The 14,812-nt window shown below is 46.7% G+C and overlaps 2 protein-coding genes across 2 annotated transcripts in view; one reads left to right on the plus strand and one right to left on the minus strand.

Annotated features, from left to right (window-relative positions):
* The window catches only part of kcnq1.2 (potassium voltage-gated channel, KQT-like subfamily, member 1.2), a 130,560-nt gene extending 125,667 nt beyond the window's left edge, over positions 1 to 4,893 (minus strand). Inside the window, exons 1-2 of the mRNA XM_035425258.1 lie at positions 4,723 to 4,893; positions 816 to 1,505 (exon numbers count right to left, since the gene is read on the minus strand). Coding sequence (XP_035281149.1) covers positions 816 to 1,294 — 479 coding nt within the window. The 5' untranslated portion in view covers positions 1,295 to 1,505; positions 4,723 to 4,893. The remainder of the gene's footprint in view (positions 1 to 815; positions 1,506 to 4,722) is intronic.
* Positions 4,894 to 5,577: 684 nt separating this feature from the next.
* On the plus strand, positions 5,578 to 13,121 carry mrps35 (mitochondrial ribosomal protein S35). The gene is made up of 8 exons (XM_035424910.1): positions 5,578 to 5,758; positions 6,020 to 6,072; positions 6,193 to 6,360; positions 6,708 to 6,768; positions 6,919 to 7,058; positions 9,174 to 9,283; positions 9,491 to 9,560; positions 12,508 to 13,121. The coding sequence occupies exons 1-8, from the start codon at positions 5,611 to 5,613 to the stop codon at positions 12,796 to 12,798; spliced, it is 1,041 nt and encodes a 346-aa protein (XP_035280801.1). The 5' UTR covers positions 5,578 to 5,610; the 3' UTR covers positions 12,799 to 13,121.
* Positions 13,122 to 14,812: the final 1,691 nt, after the last annotated feature.

Here is a 14,812-nt window from a genome sequence, read left to right on the forward strand (position 1 = left end):
ATGTTTCTGACGGCATTCTTAGACACAGATCTCTGCTCAAGGCTCCACTTCTTCTGTTACACTGATCCAACGCATATTCTTTACACCGAGTGGAATCAATGGTAATTAGCACTGTGGTTTGGATCCCGTCTCAACTAGAAAGCATTGCACAAAGGGGCACAAAATATCTAGAAATTAAGAGTATGTTCATCAAGGTTTGGAGCATATTTCCCCCAGAATAGCACATAATGAATATTACCTCTGAGAAACTAAGGAAGTTTTCCCTCTGACAACACAAAGCAAGCATGGACAGGAAACATTTTGTTTAAAGATAAACTAAAATAAACAGTGTCTTATGAATGATTGTAGCAAATAGTGGAATACAGACAGATTTGGTTTGGAACACCATACATATAAGCCGGTTCTACAGGTCATAAATCAGCTGGACTCTCAGAAAGATAATATAAGCACTTACTTAGCCACCTATCCACCTTATTTAATCTTTATAAATTCTAAATTTAAGCAAAAAAATTCACACGTGTGACAGTGTGGTATACTAAATTTTATCCTAGAAAGTGGACAGAGATTCTAACTGTTCCCACAGTACTTCAGATGTAACAGACTGAGTGCTAAATACTCCTACAGTACAGTAGTTGACCTAACATGGCTGTTTTCCCAACCGCCACCTGATATCGCAGCTCATGCCCTGTTCCACTCAGGGGAACAGGTGTACAGTTGTACGGGCGCACGGGCGCCCCATCCAAAAGTGGCCCATTAAGCATGCATGTCATCGGAGCTCAGCGCGGCTCGGCGGGAGCCAGGGCGGGCGTACTCACACTAAGAAGTGGTACAGGAAGCACTTCAGCCCCGCGGGTCTCTCCAGGAAGTTGTAGACATCGCCCTGCATGCTAGTCTTGGTGCGGTACGGGTGGTTGTGGAAGCGCTTGGGCGGGCGGGCGGGGTGGACAGCGGCCGCGGCGGTCGCGACGGGAGGAAAGGAGGAGGAGGAGGAGGAGGAGGGCCGGCCGTCGATCTGCAAGGCTGGGTCCTTTGTGTCGGCGAGAGGGCCGCGGGGAACGCCTGATCCATTATTCACCGCAGGGTCCAGTTCCAGTGAAACAGGAGAGTAGCACGCTCCGCCGGCGTTAGCGCTAGCGCTAGCGTCGCCGGGGGCGTCGTCTCCCTCCTCCCGGCCGGTCTCCACGGCGATGCAGGCGCTGGCGTGGCCGTTGGGCCCCGGGGCCTTGCGGTGGCGGCCCCCGACCCTGCGGCCCCTGCAGAGCAGGGACAGGGGGCCGGCCCGGCGCTCGGCCATCCTGAGGCGGCCTCGGGCGCGACCTCGGCGACCCTCACCGCCCTCGGTCGCGGTCGCGGTCCGGTCCCGGTCGGTTGGGGCAGGCGCGGCGTAGAGAGTCCGTCTGTAGGGAGGGCTCTCTAAAAAATGACGACGGTGGGAGACCAGGTGTCCGATGAAGCATGTGCACCCCGGTACCAAAACCCGCCAGCGGTCACCTGCCGGTCCACACCTGAAGGGGCGGCACAGGTACGGACAATCAGACGCTGAGTGACCAATGAGAGGCGGTTGCTACGCATGACAGCATGGATCTATTAATGCAGTTTAAAAATAGGGCAGCTCCCAATTGTTTTTATACATTTATACCATAATTCAAAGTATAACATTTTGAGCCCTGGCAGGCTCTTTGTCAGGTATACAAAAGGAAACCTATTAGGCATCCTCATGTAATGAGAATGTGTTTTGCATGATAGAATTACTTTCACTGAGAATGCAGCAGGTTTATTGTTTAACTACATTAAAACACGAAATTAAAAAAAAATGTAATTAACTCAGCCACATTTGACATAGTCCGTTTGTCTTTAAATGTAAAAAATTGATACCTTTTATTACATGCATGCATCTTCTCAATGCCTTCATACATTAGATACAATCTATCATGGAGCTTTGTGGTTTATTACAAAGACCTTCCTCACCATTGTTCCCAGTATGCTAAAGTGGGATGGTCTACACTGTCCACCCATAGGCTTGATCACTGGTATGCTTTTGTTTATAAAGCAACTCTTGGTCTCCTTCCATCTTACTTAGGTAATTATATACAAAAGAAAAGTGTAGGAAGTTACTATTCTTGCCTTCTCTCCTCAAAGCCCATACTGTATTGGGCTTTGATGCATGCTGCTCTGTTTGGTTGGAATTCATTGCAGAAGGTTTTAACCCTCCGGGAGCTGGTCTCACTAGGAGCTTTTAAGTGTAGGTTGAGAGATTCAGAGGCAGGTACAGCAGGCTTTCAATGTTTTGTTTAAGCTACTTGCCCCTGTGCGTCCTATACTCAAATGATGGCTTTCCGATTTTTACAACTGTGATTGCTTTTTTCTGGCTTTAATTTTAAAAAATATATTTACCTTGTGTTCTGTAATTTCTATTGACTGTAATTTGTTTTATATTGTCTGTCTGAAACCATGTTATATGCACTGCTGCCTGTCCGGGCCAGGACACTCTTGAAAAAGAACCTCCTGGTTAAATAAAGGTTAAATAAATAAAAAAATTTTAAAATAAAAACATTTTTAAAAAAGCAGATGCACATTTTAAAATGTGTTACTTTTCAAAGCTCACATTTATTAACTGCAGTGAGCGAAATGTTTTTAAAGCATGAGAAAAAAAGATGACATACAAGGCAGACCTCATAAAATAAACTTTCAGATTTTGCAGAAGAGAGGAAACAAGGCGCTCCAGTGCCATTTGAGCCGGTTCAAATCCACGGCATTCATAAATGGAGATAGCTTCCTCTTGAAAGACGACTATTACCAAACGGTAAACTGGAAACATTACCTCGCAATGAGTCAGAGCGCCCGTAAGGATCGGTGTCCTGGTCCATTTTGCCTGATTAATTATCCATGCGGGACAGACAGTGGACACGGACTGTGATGTAAATGAGTCGCGGTAACCATGATGATATTACACGCTGTTTACATGCAGAGATGGCGGATACAGAGAATGATGTTTAAGAAGTAGGAGAAATATGATGCTTTTCATACAACGTGATTTTTTTAAACATACATATCCATTTCACAGGTGCACAGATATTGCAGGTTAAGCAGTAAGAACATAGGTCAATGATACATCACTCAGTCACTGTCCCACTACTGTTGCAAGAACTGCAGAAATGAATTTGCATAGCCAGAGAATAACCTATGTTTGCGATAGCTGCGTGCAACAGACTAGGTGTGGTTTATAATTCATTACCAACACGCTCAGTGATTTACATCAGTTACTGGTGTGAACATTCTTCATATTTCTGCATTAGAAGGATAAAATCTCATATTAGGACTACCCATAAAATGAGAATACAGAAGACACTGTGCTTGTTGCCACTAACTACCTAATCTTTGGAAGTCATATTAAAGATGGCTCATCCAAGTTAAAGCACATACAATTTTCCTTTGTAGTAAGACAATTATGCAAAAATGCTTCATAAGACGAAATATCCAGATCATTCGGTCTGAAGGATACTGAGTGGGAGTATGAAACCAACAGTCATGCAAAGCGATGCAAAGTGAGTTTAAGAAATAAATAAATAATCACTTAACTCAACTAAATATATATATATATATATATACAAATATGAGAAAGGAATGGCTGTTCTACTGTTCAGAAGAAGCCAACCCATCAGAAAGGCGATGGAGCAGTTTTCTGTATGCAGCTGTTAGGAAACCTGCCTTTGTGCAAGAGGAGCTGCATCGACTCCATTCCTCTTCACCTATCAGTCACTCAACACTGCAGAAGACGGCAGGTGACTGCCTCCATCAGCGTACCTGGGCCATAAACCCGAGCCTCTGCATTGTTCATTCCAGATGGACAACCTAAACTGTGCGGTGCCCCTGTCCCGGGTAACATTCCCGAATCTCAAGCGGGTCCGGTTTTGATTCAACACGCTCTGTCATCGAGCTGTCAGTCACTCTCACAGAGAGTGCTGTGTTCTCCACTGCTGACCGAACTGAATCTCCATGAAAACGACACCCTTACGAAACACCGCAATTTATTAGCATGTTAAGTTCTCGGCCTCGAAAGACAAAATAAACAAATAAAAAATGAAGTGTGTGTTTGTTTGTGTGTGTTGTGCTGAGATTGCTGGTACAACAAGTATCAACTACTCCATATATCTGTTGGTGTTGCATTATCCTGAGTTATATTCATATTGGAGAACATTTGCTGTGGGAAGTTACCCCAAAATGGTCTGTAACTCTATGTAAGCAGGAAGATGATTTTCAAAGAATCTGGGAGGTAATATCCTCATTCCTATTATATACAGCGTAACATTTATATTACACTTCCACTCTGTAGTATGTAGTGAGGTGATATCACCGAACATTAAGCAACCGTACTTCTTTATTAGTGGAGTTCCCGCCTGCAAATTAAATGTAAGAAGCCATACAAAAAAACTACAATCAATTACGAGATCATAATATCAATTTCAAATAAGAATTTTCGATTTAAAAAAAGACACTGCAAAATTCCCATCAGGTTTTAAATATCAACAATTCGTGTTGTAATAAACAGCAGCACTTGGGTCTGAAAATGATATAAATAAAAGTGTTGTGCAGAATATAATGTCAGGTTTGTTCAGCAGAATATTGGTCAGACAATTCAATGTATTAAACATTCAGTGCAGAATTTTGAGAGAGTCACTGTAAACTGTTATTGACCACTGAAGAATCAAAAGCGTTATTTACCTTTCTCATCTGACGCACGAAGGCGCGCGCATTCTGCCGTTGAAAGAGATGCCCTCGAGGCTGTATTTCTCGCTGTATCGTTCAGCACCTTGGAGAGGGAAATGGCAGAAAAAATGTAGGAGAAAATAAAAATAAAACTTATTCCACTGACTTGGCCATTCCGGTTCTCTCTTTCTCGTGTTATCTGCGTGTTATCTCCCACTCCGTGTTTGTTTCAACTGCAGCAGCTGCTCGCGATGCAGTGTGCAGCACTTCGCGCACGTGGACAGATTCTTTCAGCGCACGTTGTGTTTTACCCTGTCGGGATATCAGCTGATATCTTCAACATCTTTATTAATGCACACGGTTTTTCGAAAAAATAATTATGTTTTAACTCTTCATTGAAGAAAATCCTGATCATTTCCTAATTCTAAGAAAATCTATTTTACAATTAGCATACGATTTAAATTAAATTTAAATGTTAGTTTGGTATAGCAACAGTAACCGTTATTAGTCTATTTTTATTGCACGAGCGTTCACATAATCTACAAACCAAGGACTAAAGTTTATGCTTGCTTGTTAATGTAGTGTATTGTAATAATGTAATAATTGCATGCAAGGTCGAAATGCGGACAGTGTAGAACAGAGTGAAATTTTGAATGCATTTAGCGAAGTATACACCCTCTGTTTAGTCAATAGGGTGTCAATGCACCGTTACACGATTCTGTTCAGCATTTTAAAGTACATGTTTAGTTTCTTAACCGTTGCTTGGCGTAGCTACAGTCCAGCTTTTAAAACTCTTCTCCGTCTGGAGAAGGTGACGGTGATGCCAGTAGACAACGCATTGCGAGCATTCGTGTTCTATGTTTGTCCATACAGAGTTGCCGTAGCTGTCTCAGACTCAGTTTAATGATGGCCGCTTCCACTGCAGCCACGGTTATGTCGTCCTTTTGCAGAAAAGGCAGCCACTTAATAGGATTTCAGACACAAAAGCATGTATATACGCGGGTAGCGTATTCCTCAGGCCTGTCAGTAAACACCGATACATCAAACAAAGGTACGACTCACTGCTGAATCGGTGGGGTTAGCTATATTAAGCTAGCAGGTCACAGCTGCATGCTAGGTCGCTGTTCGTGTGTCATGTTAGCGGGCTAGCTTAGCTAGTTAGATGACCTGCTACTATCCACTGTCAAATGAAATAAAACGCGACTAGAAGTACCAAATGTACAACAACAATAAGAATACAAATGGATACGTCGTGTTTTATTACATTGTTTCATGTCCATAACCATTGCCGATAACAAACTGTCAATTTTAGGTTTTCCCAGGCGAGGCAACAGGGGCCCCCCTAGACGGGTATTCAAGAAAGAGGCGAGTACCGTAGCTTACTAATCAGCTGCGCAAACCGACCAGACGCTTTGTTTAGAAGAGTCGTGCAAATTGTTATTTGACAGCTTAGCCAGAATTTTGACTACTTCATGACTCTTACAGAGTGGAGAGCCACGGACGGAAAGGATGGCCGTGGACCAAGACTGGACCAGTGTGTATCCAACCGCCGCTCCGTTCAAGCACGCCACGGTGCCACTGCCTGTCCGTATGGGTTACCCGGTAAAGAGAGGCGTGCCACCGGCGAAGAAGGGCAACCTGGAACTCATTAAGGTGAGAGAGCATTGATCTTTTACCCAACAGTATTATGGGGCGAATGTCCACCCTTGATTTGACCCAGTGTTGTTATAGTTGTGTAAAGATGCTATAGCTGTGTATAGGTGTTTACTTTTATTCCCAATACCAATTAGAGGTTTGTGCCGCTAATTTTACACTCGTTGATTATAAATGGGCCCCTTTTTCCTGTCCAGGCATTCAGTTCATTCCTGGTGAAACCGTGGTCTCAAGATTATTTTAGAGGAAACCCTTTTGACAGTTTTTGCGATGTGAATGTTTTAGTAATTTAGAATCTTTATATTTCATGTTCTGTGCATTTGACCAAAAACTGACATCTCTTTCAGATTCCAAACTTTTTGCACTTAACGCCAGCAGCTATAAAGAAACATTGTGAAGCTTTGAAACGTAAGTTATTTTATTTTATTTTTTGAAGGCTATGAGTAACATTTGCATTGATGTATAAAGTCAGAGCAAGGACAGGTGTTAATGAGTCCAAGCCTCTTTCTGAGTGTGGCCCCAGGCCCCTGACTGACTCGTTCACTGTTCTGTTCCCAGCTTTCTGCACTGAGTGGCCCCAGGCCCTGGACTCTGACGCCAAGTGTGAGGAGTTCTTTCCCATCCGTCTGGAGAGCAAAGATTTTGCTTCCGCCGGGACGTCACTGAGAAACCCCCAGGCTCGAGTGGTCACACTCAAAGTGGGTATTAGAGAGGGGTGGTGCAGGGGGTTGGTTCAGGGAGGGGGGAGAGGGAGGGGGGCAGAGATAGAGAAGAGAAAGAGGTGGAAATAGGGGGGGAGAGTTGGAGGAGGGAGAGAGAGAGAAATTGTACTTTTTTATGTGTGTCTATGCATAATTGGCCATAGCTCTCCAGGGCTTTGTCGAGCTTTGCACAAGAACTCCATTGACTCAATCAAACACCTGCAGCCTGCTACGCATTTGCCGAGTGAGCTGCGCCGACTGTACAGCTCAGCTGGTGGACTGCGGATCGAAACAGATGTGGCGGCTGGCAGTGTGTGCTCTGGAGGAGAGCGTGTGACCGTCTGAGAGCGTGTGACTGCCTCCAGCTCTCCCAGAGAGGAGAGTGCGTGACCATCGGCCTTCTCCCAAATTAGCGAACACTGCACCTATGAGACTGCCCTCAGTTTATTACTTGGCATTCCAAATCTGACATAAATGTATTACTTTTTAAATTATTATGCATATCGTGTATATGATGTCAGAAGGCAGGGCTTTACTGGGTCAGTAAGGTGGTTGAGGGCGGCTGACGTGCTAGCGGTTCTGTACAGATGGCTCTCCCCTGGGCAGAGCCGGCACCTCTTATAGCAGCTCTAAAACCGCGGCTGACGTCGAGCGCGTGACGCACACCCTGAACATCTGCTGCGGGAGTGTGCGTATGGGATAAGCGTGTCGGCACTACGCAGCTACGATTCCCTTCTGCAAACGCAGCAGTCGTCCCTTCCTCAGCACGGTGAAAAAATAAGAAGTAAATAGGGTAAAATGAACAGGGATTGCGTTTGCCGCACAGCCGATGTCCGTACATTATCACCGGCTTTTTTCCCTTCCTGGAAAATCCCTCTCATTCAAACTGTGGCTGATCTGTGGGGGAACAGGACAGCGGTTTGCCCTGCTCACCGCACATTCTCCCGCACATTCTCCCCGTGTCCGTGTGGGTTTCCTCCCACAATCCAAAGACGTGAGGGTTAGGCTAACTGGGGACTATAAACTGCCCGTAGGTATGAGTGTGTGGGTGAATGGTGTGTGTGCCCTGCCTATTGGCAGCCTGTCCAGGGTGTATTCCTGCCTCTCGCCCAGTGCACACTGGGATAGGCTCTAGCACCCCCCGCGACCCTGCTCAGGATAAGCGGGTGTAGATAATGGATGGATGGCGGCTCACCTAATGTTTAGAAAAAGACAAAGAAAAAAGGGAAACGAGAGAACTGAAATCGCCGTTTTAACTGAATTCTCCCGCGAACACGTCAGACACGTGCAGAGGAAATAAAATGCTCACTCCTTTAATTTATTACAGTCCTGTATCCTGAGTTTTATTTCTGGAGGTGAAATATGCGATTGGGCTTAAATCCCCCTCCATCTGCTGCTCCGACACTTTGCGCTGGGCTCACCGAGGGCTTATTTTAGATAATCTATGCAGATTAAACCAAATGCTGGAGGTGGGGGGGGGGGGGGGTGGGGGGGGGGGGGGGGGTTGAGTCAGGAGAGAAAAAATAAACGGCAATAAAAGCAAATGGAAGGCAGTCAGCCAGCAGCTCCTCCCTGACCTCCCTCCTCCTCCCTTTCTCCTTTCATCCATTCAGAAAAACACACCCCCCCCCCCCCCCCCGCGTGTCACCGATGACAAAACCGAATCAGCAGAATTCTCTCTCCACGTTTATGATCTCGCCCGCTCCCCGCATGCAGTTGAGGATGTAACACACTCGCACACACGAAAGCATCTTAACTGCTGCCGTACATGTGCATTAATCTCTTTTGTGTTCGCTGGTCACAGAGAGATTAGGAACCCTCCCTCTGATCCCTCAGTGAGTCAGAGTCTCAAGGGCTCCTATGATTAAGGGCATGAAGGGGCGTTCGCTTATGAATTGTAGCTCTATAATCACTTCACAGTGTCGGAAACATGATATTGTTTTTATTATTATTTTTAATGGTTGATGTACTGTATGATGTATGTGCCTATGGGGTGAGCCACAGTGCTAATGTGACCTGCCATATTTGTAGTCCTGAGTTTATGGGTTTGGAGCCACCACATTTGTAGTCCAGAGTTATTGAGTTTTTCTTGGGGCCTTACACTTGCTTCAGGTGAAACTGTCCAGTCTGAACCTGGACGACCATGCGCAGAAGAAGATGATTAAGTTGGTGGGCCATCGATATAACAGGGACACCGACGAGCTTACCCTCAATGCTGACAGGTACTATTTTACCTATTTAACACAGACTCGCTGTATCTGTACGTTTGGCTTAACAGTTCATCTACATCTGATTGGCTGCGCAATCCCTTGCTTTCCGTACCCACGTTGATTCCCTTGCTCCCCGTTGCAGAAGGAGGAGGTTCTCAGATAGCCCGTTAGCCAGGTTCTCGCCTGTGTTGACATCAGCGCCTGTTTCCACCCTTACAGGTGCCCCCTGAGAAAACAGAACTGTGACTATGCCATGTACCTCCTGACCGTGCTGTACCATGAGTCTTGGGTGAGTCTTCTGCTTCAGCTCTGATGACTCATTTCACACCGTGAAGGTCTGTTTATTGATATTTATTGTTTGTGATGCATTATATTTTGCCCATTGTTGTGCATCGGTTGTAGTATAATGGTTAGGCATTACGCAGAGGTTGCAGGTTTGATTCCCAGGTGTGGCACTACCAGTGTACACTGTGTACTTTTGGTGTAACTGTAGATGTTAGTGTATTGCATGGCAGACTGCTATGCCTCTTGATCCCAAATTCTTACTGAAAGCCAGCTTACGGGAATAGGTGTGTGTGTGTATGTGTGTGTGTGTGTGCGTGCGAGAGTGTGTGTGTCTGTGTATGCATGAGAGCGTGTGCGTGTGTGTGTGTGTGCGTGCGAGAGTGTGTGTGTGTCTGTGTATGCATGAGAGTGTGTGTGTGTGTGTGTGTGCGAGAGTGTTTTGAGAGTGTGTGTGTGTGGGGGGGGTGGTGTGGTAATTCCGAACAGCGGTTTTCCGTTTAACGCGCTGCCGTGCCGATAAGTGCCGGCATTCCTCCGCTGGCATTTCTGACAGGAATCGATATCCAGCCTCAGATTCTACCGCTGGCACACGGCCAGAGCTGCCAACCCTGGCCAGCTCAGAAAGCCTTCAGTGGGGGGGGAGGGGTGTTGGGCTGGGGGGGTGCTGGGGGGGGGGTTATTCACACGACAGCAGGCCCTCGGCGTGTTTGCGTTACAGCACGGACCACAGATGCACAGCTGGGCACCAGACCTGGGTTAAAAACACATTTGAAATACTTTAACCCATCACATACTGAAGGCCTGGTGAAATATGAAAACACTGCCTCCTGAAGAATCCGGAGATCTTTCAAACGAACCACAGTTGCGTTTAAACCAAACACCTGCAAATAAGTTGCATAATTTTGTGAAATGGTGAATAAATATTAATGGTAAATGGTAAATGGACTGTTTATATAGCGCTTTTATCCAAAGCACTTTACAATTGATGCCTCTCATTCGGCAGAGCAGTTAGGGGTTAGGGGTTAGGTGTCTTGCTCAAGGACACTTCGACATGCCCAGGGCGGGGTTTGAACTGGCAACCCTCCGAATGCCAGACAATCGGTCTTACCTCCTGAGCTATGTCGCCCCATTTACCATTTACCAAATATTATTGTATTAACGTGAGGTGCTTCTTTTAAAATGGTCAGTAACCTTTGGGAATTGTAGAAGTACCTGAAAGGTTTGAAGCGCTTAAGATAATTATTTGACGCAGGCGTGCGCGACAAAGCCCCAGTGGGCTTTCAGCCGGCATTATGATGTTGTTCCTTGTGCTTTGCGGGAAGGCTATAGCCCTGCGTGTTAGGGACAGGCCGGTCCCACTCTGGGTTTTGGGGAGGGGAGTGGGATGGGTGTAACCTTACTCCCCTGTACCCTTTGAGCGCACAATGGGGTGCTTTAGCCGTGGCCGTGGTGAGCGGGTGCGGTCCCAAGCCCCCTCTGGCGGTAACGCTACACCCGAAAGGAGCCCATTGTTTAATTGCCTTCATCCCTCTGATGCTATCTCCGCTAGCCTCGCTGCTAGCCAGCCTGTACCCGCCGACACCGCTGCCACAAGCTGACTGGGCCTACGCACCCTACGCAGCCGAGTTGCAGCGGTTTTCTGCCAGTTGCAGCTTGCCCTGGTCACCAGCGTGTGGCGCTGTTGGAGACACTGCTCACTCTATTGGTGCCCTTGAGGCTAAACACTGAAGCCTGGCTTTGGATTCATTGACTGCCTGGACCTGAACACAGCAAAACTGTGGGGGGTGGGAGGAGGGGGGAGGGGGGAGGGGAGGGTTTCTCTAGTCAGAGATGATTGAATAATCATCAGTAATTTAAGGGCTTTACAACCATATTTACCCATCTAATAAAAAAGGGAATAACTGTCCCAGAGTGAAGGGTTTGGAGGTGGACGGCCAAAATAAATAAGTAGTCCTGGGCTTAAGTGTCACAGCTCAAGCTTAGCCAATCAGAGAGCCAAAAAGGCCCATCTCCATGGATACAGTGCTATATTACGGGCCCCAGATAGTCTGGTGTGCCAGGGGGGCGGGGGGGGGGGGGGTAATCCTGTCGTGGGACCCCCCTCCTCTAGACAGGGTGGAGGTTATTACAGGCCGTGAACATGTAATGACAGTCATTAGCCCCCCGCGCCCCGCCCCGCCCCCCCATCGGTCCGTAACAGTGTTTGCGTCCCCTCGCACAATCGGCCCCTTTGTCGCCAGGGCAACGCGGCGGGAATCAGGGTAGCGTGAAGGCGGGCCCTCAGGAGCGACACGCAACAGGAAACCCAATCCCTGTGAGAGACACTCAGGGAGAGGAGAGGGGAGGGGGGGAGAACCCGACCATCACTTTCCCAAATCCCAGCTAAGCACTGTCGCTACACCCTAAAATCTGTTTTTAGGGTCATTTTTTTGTTGATCTATCAACCAATAACATGCTCAAAAATGTTATGAAAAAGTATTTGCCCCCTTCCTGATTTCTTCTATTATTGCATATTTGTCACACTGAATGGTTTCAGAACTTTAGACACAAAATTCAATACTAATCCACCTATATCGCCCATGTGAAAAAGTAATTGCCCCCTTAGTTACTCAATCAGCCAATTAACCTAATTTAATTGGTGGATTCAGCTGATTGAACACAGCCAGGCTTGATTGCAGCCACCCCTGTTGAAATCCTAAACTCCTATTGAACCTTACCACTTACAGTGAAGTAGTCACCCCAGACTTTGTACAAGCACAAAATGCCACGATCAAAGGAACTTCCAGAAGAGATGAGAAAATATTTGTTGAGATATATTTAGTCTGAAAAGGTAACAAAGCCATTTCTGCACCTGTAATGTATCTGTAATATACCCGTGCTGCACCAGTAAAATACCTGTGCTGTATCAGTAATGTACCTGTGCTGTACCTGTGTCTCCTGGCTCTGTGCAGAAAGTGGAGCCGTGGGAGGAGGAGAAGACGCGGGAGGACATGGAGGAGTACAGCTGGGAGGACAGCCCGTCGCAGAGGAACGTCCTGGACAGCCTGCTGCGCATGCGGGGGGCGGAGCCGGGCGGGGCCGAGGGCGGGGCCGGGGGCGGGGCCGGGGCCGGGGCGGAGCTGCTGGCGTCCGCCGAGGTGCAGGCGTACGGAGAGTCCGTCAGCAGAATAAAGAACGAGGGAGAGAGCGAGAGCTCGGTGCTGCAGTACAGGGAGGCGGTGAAGAGAATGCTCAATCTGTGAGGGCCTGTAACACACACACACACACACACACACACACACACAGTGTACACACACACACACACACAAAACACACACTCACACGCAGTGTGTGCACTCACATATACACACCTGCGTACATATACATACACCAATTACTCACACCTACATATACAGAGAACATGCACTCATACACAGCTCTCTCACACACACAGTACATATGTTTGTACAGACTACAGACATATACTGTTGTATATAAGTTAAATGCCTTTAAATCTTTCCTTTCCCTTCAGTCATGCATCATGTGTATTTGTAACAATAAAATATTGAAAATGCTTAATTTTGTACCGTATGTTGCCGTTTCTGTTTTTAATGACCTCATAGTCCATTTAGCTTTTTTTGGATTGACCAATTTTTAAATTAAAAAAACTGATTCATGGCTACCATGTTAGACAAAAATTAACATTGTTCCTGATCCCTGTGCCGGACTGGGAAGGCCAGCACGTCCCCCCACAGGAAGCAGGGGGTTGGGACGTCCCCATGAAAGGGCACATTGAGCCACAAGCCTGGATGAAATACCACAGCGTTTTCGGGGAGGGTGTCGGGTCCTCGCCCGTGCCGGGACAGGGGGGGGGGGGCGGGGAAACCTGAACCCTGAGAGAATGTTCTGGAGAGCCGGTCCAAACCCCCCCCCCACCGAAGCGAGCGCCACATTTAACGCCACGCTGGCGCTCTCTCCCCGAACAAAACCCGGCCTGTTCGCCGCGGCGTGGGAGCGTCCATCGGCGCTCTCAAAACCGCCACACCCCGCCAAGGCACAAAGCTGTGCTCCACGCCCGGCGGAGTCCGCTCCTGTGCCCCCCCCCCGCCTTCCCCCCCGGCTTGGACTCACCTCGCGGCACTTCGGCGCCACACCTGAGGGCCTCCTGGAGCGGCCTCGTCTGAACACGTACGCCTTCAGTTTTTCACTTCGTTGGGCCCAAACACTGGGATGCACTGTGAACACCGATCCCAATGCACAGCACTTAGAGCCCTTCCAAGTGTTGCTAGAAGTAGGTCTCAGAGCGCTGAGTGAACGTTTCCTAATGGCGGCAGACAAGCCAGCTTTGGACGTCGCTCCCGAGTACGCGTTTGGAATATGATTTCCTTATGAGAATGAGAAGAGTGGACATGATTAGTCATTCATTTCGAACCTGCTTCATTCATTTGATTTAATTGGCTAAAAAAATGTTCTCTCCCTCCAGTGGAGCTGCTCAGTGGCCAACAACAGAGGATTGTGGTTGTATTGGGCAGCTCCCAGGTGTGAATGTGAATGTGAGGGTGAAGCAGGGCATTCCTGCAAAAGAGCATCTGTGCTCAGTGAACCTACCCTGGGTAAATAAAGGTTAAAATAAAATAAACTTGGATTCACTGAAAACCCAAAATACCACTCTGCTGCCATCTTTGAATTGCTAACTACAAGCACCTTCCACCATTACATACTGTGACTCCAGCAATACGTTAAGATGTAATTTATGTTTTTGCAGATGCCAAACATCTCAAGCACTGTAGACAATGTGAACTCAGTGGAGAAAAAGATGAAAAGTACCACACTCATGCTTTCAAAACAAGAACAATGTTAAAAACATTATTAGCTACGGAGTCTCATTGGACATTATCAACAGTATCCTGAAACTACATTAGTACAAAAGGTACAACTACTTTGGCAGCACTGACAAAGTACAGGTGTTAAAAATAGTAGACCAGCATAATTTATATTTTCAGAGTCACCAACATAAAAGGTCACTGCATCAAAAGTGAATCATCAAAAAGCAAAATAATGACAGCAAAGCATTTGTGCGTCACAACTTTGTTTTTAAAAAAGTAAAGCCTAAAATACTCTAATTACAAAGACTCCTCTTTTTACAGTTTCTCTCTGGACTTTGTCGCAATCACATGCAGACCAGAGACATTAAAAGACATGCATTTATTTATGTTTGATCTTTTCTATGAAAATGATCCCAAAGCAATAATTCTGAACGGCAGTTTGTTTCCACTA

The sequence above is a fragment of the Anguilla anguilla genome, chromosome 7 (assembly GCF_013347855.1).
Source record: "Anguilla anguilla isolate fAngAng1 chromosome 7, fAngAng1.pri, whole genome shotgun sequence".
Taxonomy (NCBI): domain Eukaryota; kingdom Metazoa; phylum Chordata; class Actinopteri; order Anguilliformes; family Anguillidae; genus Anguilla; species Anguilla anguilla.